Source organism: Pithys albifrons, chromosome 20, assembly GCF_047495875.1.
Source record: "Pithys albifrons albifrons isolate INPA30051 chromosome 20, PitAlb_v1, whole genome shotgun sequence".
NCBI lineage: Eukaryota > Metazoa > Chordata > Aves > Passeriformes > Thamnophilidae > Pithys > Pithys albifrons.
The window spans coordinates 13,195,957-13,213,018 of NC_092477.1; the positions used below are offsets into that span (position 1 = coordinate 13,195,957).

Genomic DNA, 17,062 nt, shown 5'->3' on the forward strand with positions numbered 1-17,062 from the left:
CTGCTGTAAAGTGCTCCCCAAAAAGCTTTCGGGTATCTTTTTAAGGCAGAGAGACTTCACCTGTGACCTAGACTGAAATCTACTGTCCTGCTTTTCCAGTTCTTCAAAGCCTTTGGGTGTTTCTTTCTCTGAGAGTTTTGCTAGTCACTTGTCATGCCACAGTACACTGCTTGCTGTTGTGTGCTCTCAGGTGTGCTGCAGGCAGAGATGCTGCCATGCTTCTCAATGGAGATGGAGGCAGAAGAGGTGAAAAGCCAGCAGTTTTTTGGAGATTCCAGCCTATCCCATGGGGAGCTGAGATGTTTTTCTGAAGTTCTGCTGGACACAAGCTACAGGCCATGTGAGATCAGAGAGAAAGATGGCTTGATTTTAGAGCACAGATCTTTTTCTGTCTGCAAGAAATTCCTGTCTGGGCAGATTTCCACAACAGAGAAAAAAAATTACCATAGCAAGAGAATATCAGTGGCAGTGCTTAATCACTGAGTGCAGAAGGGTCACTTTATGGCTGAGCAGGGAAGGCTGCAGAGCAGTGACAGAGCTGGGGGGAACACGGCCAAAATTAAAGCTCAGAGCATCAGCGACAGTCTGAAAAGAAGTGTTTACAAGGCTTATATATTTTATAACCTCTTGTTGTACAGTTTATGGTTTACAATGGCTGCAAGGAAATTGGATCAGTTTTGTTTTACTTGCCAAATAAAGCAAATGTCAAAATAGTCAATATAAAATGTATTCTAATTTGGCTGAGTTAAACCAGCCAGTATGCAGTGGAATAATTGAATGTTACATTAATGCCTTCTAGTAAAACCCACCTGTCTGTAGCCAGCTCCACTCGCACGCCCTGTGTGTGATTTACAGGTAACTTTTACACCAGCAGCCTGATCAGTCAAAGCATCTTTCACGTCTGGGTTTTTTTGCTCTGATTATTTATTATCCAATATATTTTTTAAGAAATAAAAATGTATATAAAGGTGCATCCTGAAAATATTTCATTATTACAGGGAACACAGACTACTTGAAGGCCTCTTCTAATACTTTATTAGCAATGTGCTAAGTTACTTAACATAGTGTTTGTGAAGGGTTGTAGTCACAAGCAACCTCTTATTTTTTGCTTCACCGTAGAGAGAGGAGATGACACTGGCAGCCAGTTTGGTGTTTTATTCTATGTGGACATATCCTGACAGGAGCAGCAGTGAGTTGTTCTGAAGCTGTCTAGTACCAAGGGAGAATTGGTGAGCAGTGCTGCATGGAGCACTGTGGAGAGTCTGCTGTTGGGCTGGTCACATATCTCAGCTGCTCTCCTAAGTTGCTGTCTGGCATGATGGAATAATTCTAAGTCAAGATGGTATGCCTGGGTGCTTCAGAACACCTGCTAACACTGGATATAAACTAAACCAGTAAAACACCAGTGAGTTTCTGCACAACAAAATCTTTCAAAGTGGAAGAACTTTTTACCATGGGAGATGTTTATTTCTGCACCAGCCCCTCTGATCTGTGGTATAAAGGCGCCGATGGTGGTGGATGGCAGCACATCAGTGTTGTCATGTGTCATAGGTGTGACCTCCACAGCCTTCTGCACGTCAGCAGTACTGCTTCTGCTGCTCATGTCATGGGGTTATGGCTCACAGTCAGGGCTGCACAAGGGGAGGCTTTGTTTGAGAGTTGTGCTGGACCGCATATGATATTTTTCAGCCATTTCTTCTTGGTGTTTTCTACTGCAGGCATCTGGCTTAATGTCATCTAACGGCAGCCCTGGCACATCCTGTTGAGGGTGGCACACTGTGCTGTGGGGCACAGCCGTGCCATTGTGCAGGCATCAAGCTACTTTACTGTCTTTTCTCTCCAAATCCTGCAACAGCTTCTTGGCACTAATGGCAGCCTGGAGAAATGCACTTGCAGTTTCCTGTCCTGCTGCTGAAGGATGGCTTTTGTAGGCTCAAGTCATGTAAGGGAGTTTGTGGAACTTCCCTTGGTACCTCTGCTCTGCACACAAAGTTTGTGATGCATGGTAGCATCGCTTGAGAGAGCAGGAAGGTAATCCTCCTCTAAAAGAGGTACTGGTAACAGATGACTCACCTGGCCCTTGGCACACTGCTGCTTCACCCAGCCTGTGCATCTGTGATTGCCAGTGCATGGGTGGGGTCTTGGAGAACAGCATGTGCCACAAATGTTTGAACAGTGTCTTGGGCCTCGGCCCTGCCATGCCTGAGACTCTGTTGGAGCAGGCTGGAGCAGAGTTGGTGGGTGACATTCTCCTCTTAAAGTCCAGGTCCAGCATTTTGAGACCAAGCCCCTCGCTGCTGTGAGTGCCTGCAGTGCCTGTGAGTGCCTGCTGTGAGTGCCTGGAGCCGTTTTGCCCTGCGGTGCAGTGGCTCCGTCCCAGCCACAGTGCTGAGCACTCGGTGGCTTCTGTGACTTGGGAGCACATTCCTTCAGGAGCCCCTGCCACTGTCACTCAAACAGCCCGCTCACAATTTGTCAGCTGCAAGCAGGATGTCAGTCAATGTGTGTTTTACAGTGACAGACATAATTGCACTTAACTTTTTGCGTGGATGTTATCAATCTGTGATGGATACTTGGGGAAATGGAGTACTCTGATTGCAGACGATGTGTCACAGGCGTTTAATCTCCCTCTTGGAGAGACTTGGATTCAGTCACAACTGTTACTTGTTGATGTCAGGTTTTGAAAATGTAGATTCTCACTGACCCTGGGAATTGTTCAGTCATTTGGTTTGTGAGGCTGTCATCCAAAAGGTTAAGGGCTTACCTGGAAGAGGAGAGGGAAGATCTGGCTGCAGTGCCCTTGCATTCCTGTCATGTGTTAGCACAGCCAGTTGGTGTGCAGGTTCAGAAGGGCAGAGCTTCTCCAGCTGCCTCCTGGGATGCCTGTGCAGCATGTGTTCTGGACTGTTCTGGCCTGGAGGGGGTTGCAGGTGGGTGCTGGTCCCACAGCAGCTCCCATGTGGCCACAGGGCCCCATGCTGGCCTGTCCAGGGGAGATGGTAGTCCCTCTGGCCTCTGCCCCAGCTTGGGCAGCCTCTCCCTCTCCTGCCTCCTCCTGGGGCTCGGGCCTTGCAGAGAGGGCCCAGCATGTGGCCACTGTGCTGTGGCTCTGGCTGAAAACTAACAGGAACAGCTTGTGCTGCAGCTCAGCTCTGGCAGCTCTGGGTCCCTCCTTCCCTCTCTGCGTGGAGCAGGTCAGTCTGTGCCACCAAGTGCTGGGGTCTTCACACACTGCTCTGGCAGAGCACTGCACCAGAGAAGTGCTCCTTCGGCTTTGATTAGTAGGTGGCCATTGCCCGACTTAAATCCCCGGAATAAGGGCAATGTGTGAATTTTCCTCCTGAGCTCCCTGTTATTTTTTCCCAATTACCTTTTCATTAGTTAAGGTGCCCTTTCTTAGAAAAGGGAAAAGATTTGCTCCTGTTCTCTGTTTCCAGTGGAGCTTCATGTTGAGGAACATACGAATTTCCTTGCCTGGCAGAAAAATCTGATTTTTCAGGTTGATTTATTAACAGTGTTTGAAGTTGGTGGTGTAAGCTTGGGAAGGGATCAGTGTGTGTCTTTCTGCTGCAGGCTGATGATGTGCAGTCATGGCAGGTCATAAAGCAGCACCACCAAGCCAGTGAGGAGACCAGAGCTGGGGCTGGGATGCGCCAGCCTGACTGTGCAATGGAGTAATGGAGAGGAAGTGGGAAGTCTTCTGCCTTCCCTATTTTTTAAGTAGCTACCCTATTATTCAGAAATAACTATATTAATTTTTTCTTTAAGGCATTTAAAATAGATTTTTATGAAGAGTCCACAAGGGAAAAGGTTCCAGGGTTTCAGTGCTTTTCTACTCCGGTGTAGAAAGAAGCCAAGACTTGAGAAAACTGCTGTGGCCCAAGGGCAGCCACAGCCAGTGGCCTGAGGACTGGGATGCTTCCACAGGGCCTTGAGGATCTCCCTTAAACCCCTCAACTGAACCAAGTGCTGCCAGATAAGGAGTACTTTGGAATGGATGTTTCTGGTGTAACTGGAAACTGCTCTGAGAAATGTTGTGAGTGGGATCCTTTCTACAAAGTGCATTTTCTGATCTGTTTCATCAGGAGAGCTCTGAAGTACAACCACCTTCTGACTTGAAACTAATCATAGAATGTTTTGCATTGGAAAAGACCTATAAGATCATGTTAAAATACAATATAGTAATTATATTCATTATTGTGTATTGACTATATTATTTGGCTTGAATGCTTAAATTACTTGCATCACAAAACACAGCACAATATTCCTAGTTTTTGAATTACATACTTACCCAGGATGGCATAAGGGCTGAGGTCATATCTCAGCAGCAATGGATTAAAAACCTCAGGAGACTGAAACAGTAAGTTGAAGCCTGGAGGAAGAATTTCCATGGGCCCTCTCCTGTGGGGATGGTAAACAAAATGTAAGGATGCAATGTCCATGATGCATACAGGCTGTGCTGGTCTGAACATGGTAGTTTGGGTGGGTAAGCAGGGTTGGCACATGTTTCTCCAGAGTCTGGTTCCCATAAAGGATTTGTTATGAAATGGCACTGGCTGTGTGGCTTGCATCCAGCTCAGCTGGATGAAGACGTGCAAAAATTGGTCCCAGTCCAGTATGTTTTAGTGGTAGAAAATGATGATTAGGAAAAAATGTTTAAACAATATGGTTGGTTTCCAGACACAAGAGTCCCTTGCAGCAGCTGAGAAGGAAAGCCATGAACTGTAGTTAGAAGGATCCTGATTGATGTAGCTGCTTTTGAGGATGCCTTGAAAAATTTGGGGACTGCTCTGAGTGAAGAGGCTTTGACCTCCTTAGTGTCATTTTTCTTTATGGAGCCCTATTCTTGCTGTAGCATTATTCCTGGATGCATGTTTTCTTGGGGCATAGCACAGGGCTGTTAAGTCCAAACCAAAGGTATCTGTTTGGAGAAGCTGTAGTCTGGGTTGTTAAATACGCCCTCTGGGGGCATTGAGCATTTTTCCCTAAAACTTGTATGTTGTCTGCTATTTAATATGATCTCTGATGATGATGATTTGTAATCTGTGCTTTCACTCTAAAGTACGTGCATGTGGTTGTGTTCAGATACTTCCTTCTTTAAATCAGTCACTTTCACCATTTTCCAAAACACTTTGTAAGTTTATTGCTTTTAGTAAAGTGTTTGGACTGTCATTATTTATTACTGGCAAAGTGCTGACAATGTGCTCTTCCCAAATGAGTCTTTATGTGGAATATTTGTTTTAACAGATTTTGCAGGGAAGGCATTGATGTTCCCATGGGCCAGGCTGTGCCTGCAGCACCCCAGAGCTGTGAGGTCTCCCTGGGCAGCAGCCCCCACCATCCCCTGCCCTTGGCAAGAGGCTCGTCTCTGAGAGGGGCTTCGTGTTGGACATGTGAGCCTGGGCTTTGTTGTGCTGATTAATTTGACAGAATTTAAAATCCTAACTGAGGAAGCTTGTGCTGTGTGTAATTTATCTTTTCGGAGTATTTCTGCTGTTTGGCAATTTTTCCCTACTGCTTCATTATCTGAAAACTCCTGACTCTGGAGAGCAGCTCATGAAGGATGTGGAAGCCGCGCGCTTCCCGCCGCAGCCTCCTGAGACCTGGCGCTGCTCAGCTGAGACAACCACTTCATAAGCACTTCGTGCTTGCAGTGCGAGGTCTCAGTTCTTTGATGCAGCCTCTGCCTATAAGGATTTAATGGGCTGCAGCTCAGACTTCCAAGCGATGTAAATTAAACTTGTTGGGTTTTTTCTGTTGTTTGGCAGCTGCTCTGTCCTAGTTACTCAAGTCCTCTGATCTGAATTAATCCCTGTGTAGAGAAGGCTGCAGGAGCTTCATTCTGCATTAGGCCTTACATTTTGGGTTGCTGGTCTGCAGTAGATTGTGTGTGCTCATGAGCATCACTGGGGTTTGTGTGTTCAGCCTGTGGCCACTCCTGTTTGACTGGGGTGCAGCATCATGTCCCTGTCATCGTGATGTGGCCATTTGGGGAGGGGGACACGTGGAGGCACAAGCTGTGCACAGTGCATGGAGCACACACTGCCTTCCTCCCTTCCTACAGCTGGGAAAGTTAAATGGGGAGATCTGAACATGGAAAGAATCACCTACTCCTTTTTTCATTCTCTACTGCATTTATGCTTTTATAAAATCTGAATCTGACACCCCCAGGTCTCATTGACTTTTAGGAAATAGGATATTTTAGTAGCTTGGAATGAGATGAAATGCTTGCAAAGCCCATATGTTGCTTGTTTTAGGGAAAGGGTCATGAAGGTTTTAGAAAGTATTTAAGTATTTGGTTTACACGATTAGAATAGATTGTCTGGAATGAAGTCCATTACCCGAGGTGATTTTTGCCTCGCAGTTTTGGTTTTCATTGCAGTTCTTTGGAGTATGAGGTAGGTGTTCTGGCATGATAGCACCCCAGCACAGTCAAAGTTAAGGGCTGTGAATGAATTCTGTAGCTGGGATCTGGCCACCACTAAAACCACAGATACCTGCAGTGGCTGTGAGCTTCAGCCTGGGAAATGCCTTCTGCTAGAGTTGCCAAGTCCTCTGATGCCAATCTGTGAAACCCCAGCAGTTCCTTTTCTTAGAAATGGGCCCTTTCCAATCTCTATAGGCAAAGCTTTCACGTCGGATTATGTTTCTTGAGAGCTGCAGCCTGATATTAACTCATTTTAGGTGTGTTTTCAGCTTTTTACAGCTTGGAATTTAATTGTCTGTCCTCAGTTTTTCATGAGACATGATCTTACCATGATTGTTGATTATGGAAAATAAGGTTCTTCTTGTTTGGAAGGTGTTCCCATGAGACTGCAGGGTTTTTAGCACTGTTCTGAAGGTCATTCTGAAAGAAACAAACTTTGCTGCCTGATGATCCAAATCCTGCTCTGGGTGCAACATTTGTACCACCTCAGACTGTCACTGCTGGGTCTGAAGCTCGTCTTGTCACTGGGCTTCTGCTGTGAATTGTTGATATTTTTATATGAAATATGAAACATCCTTTGATATCTGGCATTTCCCCTTGTGATCCCCTCTTCCTTTATATGAGTACTTGCCCCCTCACTTCAAAAGCAGTTCATCACCTTCCTGCAGACAGTTCTTAACTGGTTTGGAGCTGTTGAGCGTTCCTGGGCCTGTTTTATGTGAGTTACTCTCCAAAAACATTGAATTAGTGACCATAATGTGCACAGACTTCAAAGCCCCTTCACCTGCCCATGAAGGATCTCCACATCACATGCTGACTTGTAGTATGGACTTACTGACTAAAAGAGCAACTGAAGCGAAGAGAGTAACGAAACCTGCCCTGTCCTGAGCTGTTGCAGTGGGTTCATCCTGAAGTGTCTGAAAATTATGATTTGCTGGGTTAACGTGTGGCATCGAAGCAGTGCTGTAGCAGTGTGGGTTTGACTTCAGCTATGGAGGGACAGCCTGGAGCCCTGTGCTTGGCCTGGGCAGGACTGTCCATCCTTCTGCAGCACCAAAACACCTCATCACTTCCCTTTGGGGAGGAGGAAACCTTCTTGTGGTGACAATCCAAAAGCAAGATAATTGGCATGGGGGAAGTTAATGTGAGTTGCCATTCCTTAACATCAGAGATTCACTAAAGTACTAATAATTACTGTTAATATCTTTCAGTGGAAACTTTCCGAGTAAACGAGCACTGGTTGAGGCAGCATTTAACGGCCGCCACTGGCATGATCAGAATGCAAATAAGTGTTATTAGCCTAATGATTTTGCTGTCACCATGGTGTGCAGCAGGAGTGTTGTGAATATGTCATGCAGTACCCGTGAATTTGGAAAGTGTGTCAAAACACAACTTCAATTAGTTTGCTCTAATTATGGCTCTAGAGAGTTCATAACTATATCACTCCTCATTAAAAGAGATTTTCTTATATGGATTAATACAGCACGTAAAGGGGTGTTTGAGTGTTGGGAGGCAGGGCTGTGCAGGGGGAGGATGCCCATGGGGTGCTGGGAGGTGCAGCAGGTCCAGAGCAGCACCAGGGTCCAGCCCCATCCCATGAGCTCCCAGTGCAGAACCAGGGCTGGGACACCCCCCAGGCAGAAGCAGGCAGTTGTGCCAGGTCAGCTGTGGGTGGCAGCTTTGGTGTCCCTCTGCACAGGAGCCTGGTGGATGGTTTTGGACCAGCTTTTCAACTGAAAATAACCAAACCAACAACAAACCACAAAAGCCCTGGAAAGAACCACACTTGCTGCTAAAACAGGCCTGAAAAATTTGCTCTGGTGAAGGTCAAGAAACACAGGCAGTTGGAAGCCTGTGCCAGCCTGGCCTCTATGGAGAAGCCCTTTGGGATGTCAGGTGTCCATGCCCCTTTCCCGGGATATTTGTAGTGCCATTTACATACTCTCTTGTCACATTACCTGAGTGTGTTACAGCTTTGCAAAACAGCAGAAAGATTGTTGTGCTCACAGGTGAGAAGTTGCAGAAGGGTTAAAGTAGTGATTGTTTAAATCTTTTAGGCTTTCCTCCCAGTTCTGTGATAATTTGATGAAGAACTTCACCCTAATTAAATATTCAAATTAGGAATAAGTGTCAATATGGCTTCCCATTGCCTGGAATGATGATTAATTGTATTCAAAACTCTAGTGGCCGCTGTAATCTAAACCAAACCGTTGTTCCTGATTATTTGTGCAACACATTTACCACGTTTTTGTTTTAAAATTTAAACTAGTAATTGATTTGCCATATGCTGCAGAGCTGCACATACTTTCACGATATGTTTAGGAACTTGGGGACTTTGTAATTGGGATTTTCTTGCTTTTCAATGGCAGCCTCACGTTTTTTGTCTTCTACAATGCAAAATGATTTGGCTCTCACAACACATAAGGAAAATGCATTATGCAATCAACTTTGTAGGTATAAGTTATATTGATCCTGGCCAAAGTTTGCATTAATTTAAAATAAATTAGGCTTTGTTTCTCATTTCTCCCTACAATGTCATGCTTTTATAAGAAGAAAGGGGGAAGGGGAGAGCTGATTTCCATCCAGCAGTCACTGCCCTGTCTTGTGGTCATGTAGCTAATGTTCTTCTGGGAGATACCTTCAGGCTGTACACATGCAGCTCGGTGGGGGCGATGGATGCCCAGTTGTCCTACCTCAGAAATGGCAAGTGGCTCCCAGAGAGGGAATGTGGGCTATCATTTCCAAACAGCCTCATGACAGCCACAGTCAAGCCGCTGGTGTCAGGCTGGTCTGGGGCTCCTCACCAGCCCCAGGGGCAGTGGTGGGAGCGCTGCCCACTGCGGGCAGGTCTGCGGGTGTGCTGTCCCCATCCCCTGCCGCCACGGGATTCCTCGGTGTGTCTGAACATCAGTGTGCGTGGAGAGCACGTGCAGTTCCCTGCAGAGTTAGGCAGTGAGGGCTGGGTACACCTGCTGCTGCTGTTCGTGCACGTGTGGTCACTCCCCTGGCGGGCGAGCGATTCGTTTTCATTACACGCGTGGCACGTGCGCACCCTCCGGCATCTGGCACTGCGCGTGAGCTGCCTGGCACACCGTGGCACAGATTCTTCTGCAAGCAAAGGACTCAGAGCTGTGCTGGAAGGCTGCTGCCTGAGTTCTGGAGCTGAGAGCTCTGTCATGTTCAGACAGTGCCAGCCTTGGACTGGCCACAGGAGGGTCCCTGCGATCCCTGGCTTGAGGGGACATGTGTCACCTCCCTGGCATGGCAGTGGGCTGTGCAGGAGGACTGTCCAAAGGGCAGGGGTTCAGCCTCTCCTGCAGCACAAGCTGGTACAAACTTCTAAAAAAGACTCTCCTTAGAAGTGGGCCTTCTAAGTAGATCTGCTTTGTTTGCTTCCTTTGTTTGCTCTTCTGTTCAGGGTGAAGAAAGCAGTTCCCCTACAGGCCAGAAATATTCAAAGTCTTTTTACTGGGTTTCTGTTTGGTGCTTTGGAAAGTATTTTCGGATACTGCTATTAAAAACCAAATGAAAAGTGTGTCATGCCTACAGGCAGTCTCCTGGTTTAAAGTGTGTTCATGACTAACCTGCCTCTGCTCCAGAGACTCTCGTGTGGATTGAGTTTTAAACAGCAAACTGATAGCCAAATTCAAATATATTTTCACACCTTCCTTTTTTTGGTTAGAAGTAGCTTTGGGAAGCGGAAGCAAACTCAGACTGATGTTTGCTTTTTCTTATTTTATCTGTGCTTTTCCCCATCAGCTGCATTGAGGGCTAAAAATACAAAGTTCTTCCCAAAATGTGTCCTGTTTTTAAAGACTGATAACTTCTGGATGATTCCTGCAATAGATAAAACCTGCTGGCTGAGGAAGTGGATTTGATACTCTGCTGGAGAATACACAGGGCCCCTGTTTCACACACAGGGAGTCCAGAAGGCCACAAAGGCCACCTGGTTCTCCTGCTGGCAGGAGGGCGATGCCAAGGGTCTGCCCTTGTCACCTGCTCTCGCTCAGGTGAGGTGGGAGCTGCTGCCTCTGCCTCATGGTTCACTGAACCCCTCTGTGAAGAGAGAGCATCTTCATTATGTGTGGCAATGCGATCCAGAAGATTAATGGTAATATTTTATTAAAATTCACACACACCTGGGATCTGCACTAGAAAAATACAGATTTTAATTAAAAGAGAAAAGCCATGTGGGCTGTTCCTGGGTGCTGGCTTGTGTGGAGCTGCTGTGCCTGGCCCAGGGGCAAATGCCCTTCTTGGGGTGGATGCCCTGCCAGGGCTGGATACTCTGCCAGGGGTGTATGGTCAGTGTTGCAGCCCTCAGATGTTGGCTGAGCCCAGTGCTCAGTGGGATGCCCTGCCAAGGCTGGATGCTCTGCCAGGGTGTATGGTCAGTGTTGCAGCCCTCAGATGTTGGCTGAGCCCAGTGCTCAGTGGGGTGGAGGGGGCTGATGTTGGGTGTAGGCAGTTTGTAGACAGTTTTGGCAGTAATGTTAGTACTGAAATTTGCTGGTCAACCTGAATGGGGTTGTCCAGCTGGAGCGAGCTGACAGCAGCAGGATTTTCCGCTCTGTAGTAACCTCTCCCCATGTCCCCTCTCTGTCCCTCAGGCATATCTCACTGACACTCCCGGCCAGTTTTCGGGGGAAGAGTCACAGCACCCGCCTGGACCTGGAGCATCAGCACTCCAACCTGTATGCCATCTCAGGTGAGCTGCCCCGGCTTCTTTGCTCTTATTTCATCAGAAATGTAACCAAATACAGCAACCTGCACGTGCAAACAGCCAGGTGTGTGGCACCCACGAAGCGGCAGCAGCTTTTCATCAGTGCCGTTTAACAGTTGAGAGCAGCTGGGGTGCAGAGAGACTCCAGGACATGGCCAGACACATGTGCTGCCAGCAGGAAGTGTTGCTCAGGGAGATTGCAGCCCTTGAGGAGGAATGCTGCTGCATTCCTTGAGGAGGAATGGTGCTAGGTGAGAGCTCTGATGGCAGGCAACATTGACACATACTTTGCTCTTCATCTTTTTCATGATCTTCACAGGTGAGTCACAAGAGAGATCTCTGCTGGTTTCACAGGAGGCTTAGTCTGACCAGCAGGGATGAGTTTCAAACACAGTGCTCTTTGCTACCCTTAACTTTGATTAAAAAGAGAGGCCTTTGCTCTTTCCCATTTCTGTATTCCTAGTACTAGCACTGCATAGATTTGTTTACTCACTATTGGGGCAAATTTGGAATTAGATGTTAGGATATGGGGGTTCTGCATTATTTGTGAGAACCATATGCTTGCACATGCATGGTTGGTCTCTCTAGCTGCAGTTTCCCTCTGTTCACCATTCCAAAACAGTATACGAGTGCTAGAGCCAGCAATAGTTTCCAGATGTCAACATGGAAAAAACCTCCCAATTAATATTTTAGCCAGCTCTTGTTTTTAACTAGTACTAGTCTGCAGGAAGTTGTTTATTGAAATAAAATGGGGAGGATTAAGGCTGTTCCTTCCTTCATGCAGGTACAGGTATCTGTTACTGTCTCTCACGACCACTCAGTGGATTGGTTTGGAGCTGGGGTCCCTGGGAGCTGTCCCTGGCAGCTCTGCTCTTCGGGAGGAGGTCTTGGCTCCAAGTGCTCGTTTCCTGAGGGAAGAGTGAGTGCAAAGGGAATGTAGCCAGGTTCTCTGGGCCCAGGAAGAAGAGCCAGGGATGCTTTAGAGTTGTACCTCGAGTACTCCATCACATGGGATGTGCTTAGAGCTGTGTGGTCTGGGAGTTGTTCATGGGCCAAAGCAAAGGGACTTTTGGTTCTGCAGATTGAAAAACACTGGGTGCAACTGTGGCCCAGGAGTGTGTTTCACCATCTTAGAGACCAGCCTCAGTGCTGTATTTTGGCTGGGTGTTGCTGGGGTGCTACAGTTTTCCTTGGAGGTTTTTTTTTGTGTGCTGTTACACCTGAACAAATACTGTGAAGGCATGGTAGAATCACACTTAGCCAACAGTTTTCTCTTTGTTATGTTGGTTTTGCAAGGGATAAAAATACTGGCTTTAAACCTCGCTCTGTGAAAACAATGAAAGTCCAGTCCCTTCACTTGGCTGAAGGAGATTTTAGGACAGTTTGAAAACCCAGAAAAAACAGCAATGGATTCAGTGGGCTGTGCAGTAGGTACTGTTTATGCATAATCAGGGAAGAGATGACAAAAATGTGCCATTCACAGGTTCTTGCTATTAATACTGAGTGACACTTGTAACATGGGAACATGGCATTAATTCATGTACCATAATCAAAGGGTTATTTAAAAGGTAATCTCTGCCTGAAACTGCAGCTCCGGGTTCCTAAAGGGATAGAATAGAACACTTGCATAATTCTTGTCAGTCCTTGTTTTTCTTGTTACTCTCCTGCCCTAATAGATTTGAAATTGTAAGGGAAGGTGTGTTCCTGTGTTCGTGAGACAATCCTGCAATGGGGATGGGAAGCTGTGCCTTCTCTCCTGAGAAAGCACCAAATACACCAACAGCAGCAGCTCGGTGTGGGTGTTACTGGGACAAACCTTGCTCCAGGATGTGCTGGGCTGCCTTTGCTCACCATGCAGCCTGAGGAGCCTGCTTTGCAAAGAATCTGACTGCTGTATCAGATCATTACAGGCAAAGCACAAGACAGGCCTGTGGAACTGGACAGAGGATTAGTTCTCCATGTTTGCATGAGCACATTTTGAAGTATATAATGCTTACTTTTCCTTCAATTGCACATTCTCCTCCCGAAAGGCTGTTACACAAGTTGTGTATGTGCTGTAATGGCTATTGCAGCTGTGAGCCTTTTCCAAAGAAAGGCTCTTGTCATATGAAACATCCTGTGCATTGGCAGGATCTTCATGCACAGCTTCTGCCTTGTCAGCAGCTTCAATGAGGTGCTGTGACAATTCCCTTTATGTGCCTAAACCTTGTTGAGGTGGTTTAGCCCTCAGACACCCTGTGGAAACCATTCCCAAGTTTCCTGTTCCATTGGTGTCATGTGCAGCCAGTCTGGTCTATCTGCAGTGCTCGCTCTAGTGCCATGGCAATGGAAGATTTAGGAATGTGCCAGCCTAAACTGTACTGCCAGGCCATGCTTTGCCACAGTGGGGTCCCTGCTGGGGAGGGATGGGTGCAGGAAGGCGATGCAGGCTGTGGTGGCAAGTGGGCAAGGGGATGTGAGGCTCTGGTGGGTGCAGGATTCCTCTCTGCCTGCCTGGTGCATGGACAGGTCTGTGGGCTCCCTCTCTTGGCTCTCAGCACAGTGGAGGAGCTCCTGGGACTGGTGGGGGAAACAAAAGCCATTAAGAGCAGTCTCTTCTCTTCCTATTTTGGTATCACCTCAGTCTGTGGTGGGCACAGGAGGAGCTGCTTGGGAAGGGAGGGGTGGAATGAAGAGCTGCAGCATGGTCCTGCTTCACTCTCTGTAGGGATCCAAGGTTTTCTCAGTAGTCGATGAGAGCAACATTTCCAGCTGGGATTCAGTGTGTCTGTGGAAGGTGGAATGAATTTTGACTGTCAGTCCTACTCTCTTTCTCAGATACATTTTGGCAGAATGGCTGTATCCTCAGTGGAACTGCCCATTACGCCTTTGGCTGTGTAATGCAATTGTTGGATGCACAAAACTGGAGTCAAGGAAAGGCACAGTAAACTAGTAAGTCAGTCCCTGACAGGGTGCAGATAGGGAAACACTGCCCAGACCCCACAGCAGGAGCCAGTCACCTGCCATGGCAGCTCAGCACTGGGACTGCTGGCATCATCCTCATGCCCAGCACCCTCACTGGTCCCACCCCATGCCACACACCCCAGACCAAAAGGCAGAATTAGTTCAGAGTTAATGTGCAGAAGGTCCATGGGTGCTGCTGTGAGAGGGGTGCTGAGGAGCTGACAGGTTTAACGTGTGTGCTGGAACAGGCAGCTGCTGGAAGAAGAATGCCTTGCTCCAGACAGATCCGTTGACAGACACAGCTCAGTATTTCATAGCACAGTCTTTGCTCATGGCCTTCAGCTTAATTAAGATGTTGTTGTGACTACATACTGCCTTCATTTCAGACTTGAGCATCTTCTGCCTGCATATTGCTTTGGCTTATCAGGGGCACAAGGACAGTGAGGGAGATGCAGCCCTCGCAGGCAGGCACAGATAATAATGTACAGGGAAAATTCCTGAATGAAGTGAAAAATTATTTATAATAATGGTACTCAAAAAGGGAAATAAGTCACTCTAAGGGTATATAAATTTTTATGATAGTGTATAAACAGCCATAGCTTGCCTTGTCTCCCATCTACCCCTGCAGAGAATGAGGGCAACATCTAGCATAAAGAAAAATATAATAAGAAAACGAAGAAATGAATGGGAAGAGCTGGAGGATTGATCACCTGGTGTATTTGTATATCCTGATGTAAAAGGTGCTGCTGACAGGTGGCCAGGTTTCTTCTGTATAAAACCATGTGTGTGCTGTCAGGGCGGTGTGAGCAGCCTTGTTTCGATTGATGAATTGCCTGCTTTCTTGATTAAACCTTCCGTCACTTAGGAAACAAAAAGCCTGTGTTTCGATGGCAGAGTGGGACATGTCAAAAAAATCTGTCGGCTTTACCTTTGTGCAGATGTTGGGCACAGACTGCAACATGTATTATTAAAATGAATGTGGCATTTACTGTGCATTATTTCTTTCCTGGGAGAAGGGACCTGTAAATTATATGCTAATAATAAGCTTTAACCCCTTCAGGAACCTGGAGGTTTAGGAATGCAAATATTCCTGCAGGCCTCACTAATTGGATGGGATCTAACACCACTGCAGCGCTCTGAAGTTATTAAGCAGTGGGCTCCAGCAAGGTGTGCTGGTGCCTCTTGAGATCTTGCCTCCCATAAGTTTTCTGCTCTGTAAGTGCCACTGAAATGGAAACATTCTGGATTACAAAATCCTCCATGAAGACTCTACTCAAGCTCTTCAGGCAGAGCTGTCTCTGCCTGAGGCTGAGGCCAGATGCAGGGTGGCTGCATGGCCAGCCCATGACCTGCTCCTTGGGGGGACAGACACTGCCCCTCTGTGCTGGCAGAGCCACCTGCACCCACCCCAGCCTTGGACTAGGACTCAACCTACCAGCTTGAGATGGACACAATTATCCCAGGCAAATGGTCAGTGGTGGATAAAAGGCTCAAGGCAGCTTGCAGAGCATGTGGCAGGGTGTTGCACTGGAAGTTAGTGACTGAGTTTGCCAAGGAGAGTTTAATGGTCTCAGGTGTGGTTTGTGGGACCTCATGAGCTGGTCCAAGCCGTGTGCTTCCCCAGAGAGGGGGTTTCTGGGAACCCACAAGGTGATCTGAACTGTGTGCTTTGCCATAGTGGGGATCCGTGGGAGTCCATGAGCAGGTTGGAGCCAAGTGCTTCCCCATAGTGGGAGTTTCTTAGCTGAAGTCAGGTGGGCAGAGCTGTTGCTGCCATAGGTCTGTGGCACTGCATTCTGCTGAGCAGGCTTGTCTTTCTTTTCCCCCTGAAATTTCCCTGTAGCCATCAGTGGTGTTACATTACAGATAGACATGTTTTGGGGGTAGAGCAGACAAGTTTTTGTAATTTGAATGTACCACAGTCTCATCCTTTCTCTTGGCCTGTTTATCTGACTAGAACAGAATTCCTTGGAGAGGGAAGCATTTGTGCGTGGACGTTCCAGTCCAGGTTCCACCTGCTGGGTCGTACAGGTGAATGTTCCCAGCAGGAGGCTCTGGGGCAGGGCCCTGTTGGGCAGGGCCCTGTTGGGCAGGGGGCAGAGAGGCTCAGCCCAGTGCAGCCCAGCCAGGGCATGGGGGTGAGCTGAGCCAGGGTCTGACCATGGCATGAGGGCAAGCTGAGCTGGGATCCATCTGCAGGAGGATGGGCTGCCCCTGCTGGCACTGCAGTCAGGTTGGACATTCACTCTGCTCTGGTTTCTAATCCAGCTCTCTGGAGCCAGCAGAGAGAGAGGAGTGGAAACTGATGTTAATGATCTGTAAAACGTCAAAGCCAGTGGATTCCCAAAAAGGAAGCTGAGTTGCTTTTCTGTGCTGGAAGTGGCAGCTCTCGGCAAGGGGCAGGAGTCACCTGTCCTGGCAGCAGCATGGCAAGTGTTTGCCTTCCACACTGGTTCTAATGCAGCAGTTTGCTTCCTAATTCCTTCCCCTGTTCCCAGGAGAATGCCTTGTATCTATCCTCCTGGGGTTTTTTCTTTTTTTATAGTGACAAAAGAAGTTGCTTTCAGAGGGCTTTCTAGATTTTGTTGGGTTTCAGTGCCCATATGTCAACTTCTTGCTGCAAAATGCCAGGTTATCTGGCCACACCTGCCACTTCCTTAGATGTCTGTTTTCTTTTAAAAGACACTGTCTTTTTTCTTTATGTCAGTGGACAGACATTTTAATCAGATGTTAGTCGTTTATTTTTGCAAACTATTGTTTTGCTTCATCATTTTTGCAGATAATTAAATGGCTCACTTGGCACACTGTTGTCTGCTTTATTAAAACAGGTAATTTTGAAAAAAAAGGGAGATGCTATTTTTTGGATCAGTGCACAAGGATTGCTTTTGTCTTTGTCTTCTAGCACAGTTCCTGGTGGTTCTGTGATCCCCTACAATGTTTGAGGGATTTGGGACCCCCACTCTCTGAAG

The 17,062-nt window shown here is 47.3% G+C and overlaps 1 protein-coding gene across 5 annotated transcripts in view; it reads left to right on the forward strand.

The window, feature by feature from the left end:
* Positions 1-17,062, forward strand: part of MVB12B (multivesicular body subunit 12B) — a 52,492-nt gene that overhangs the window by 18,103 nt on the left and 17,327 nt on the right. For all 5 annotated transcript variants that reach the window (XM_071574094.1, XM_071574096.1, XM_071574095.1 and 2 more), the window contains one exon: positions 11,038-11,135. In XM_071574094.1, the coding sequence (XP_071430195.1) occupies positions 11,038-11,135 (98 nt within the window). The remainder of the gene's footprint in view (positions 1-11,037; positions 11,136-17,062) is intronic.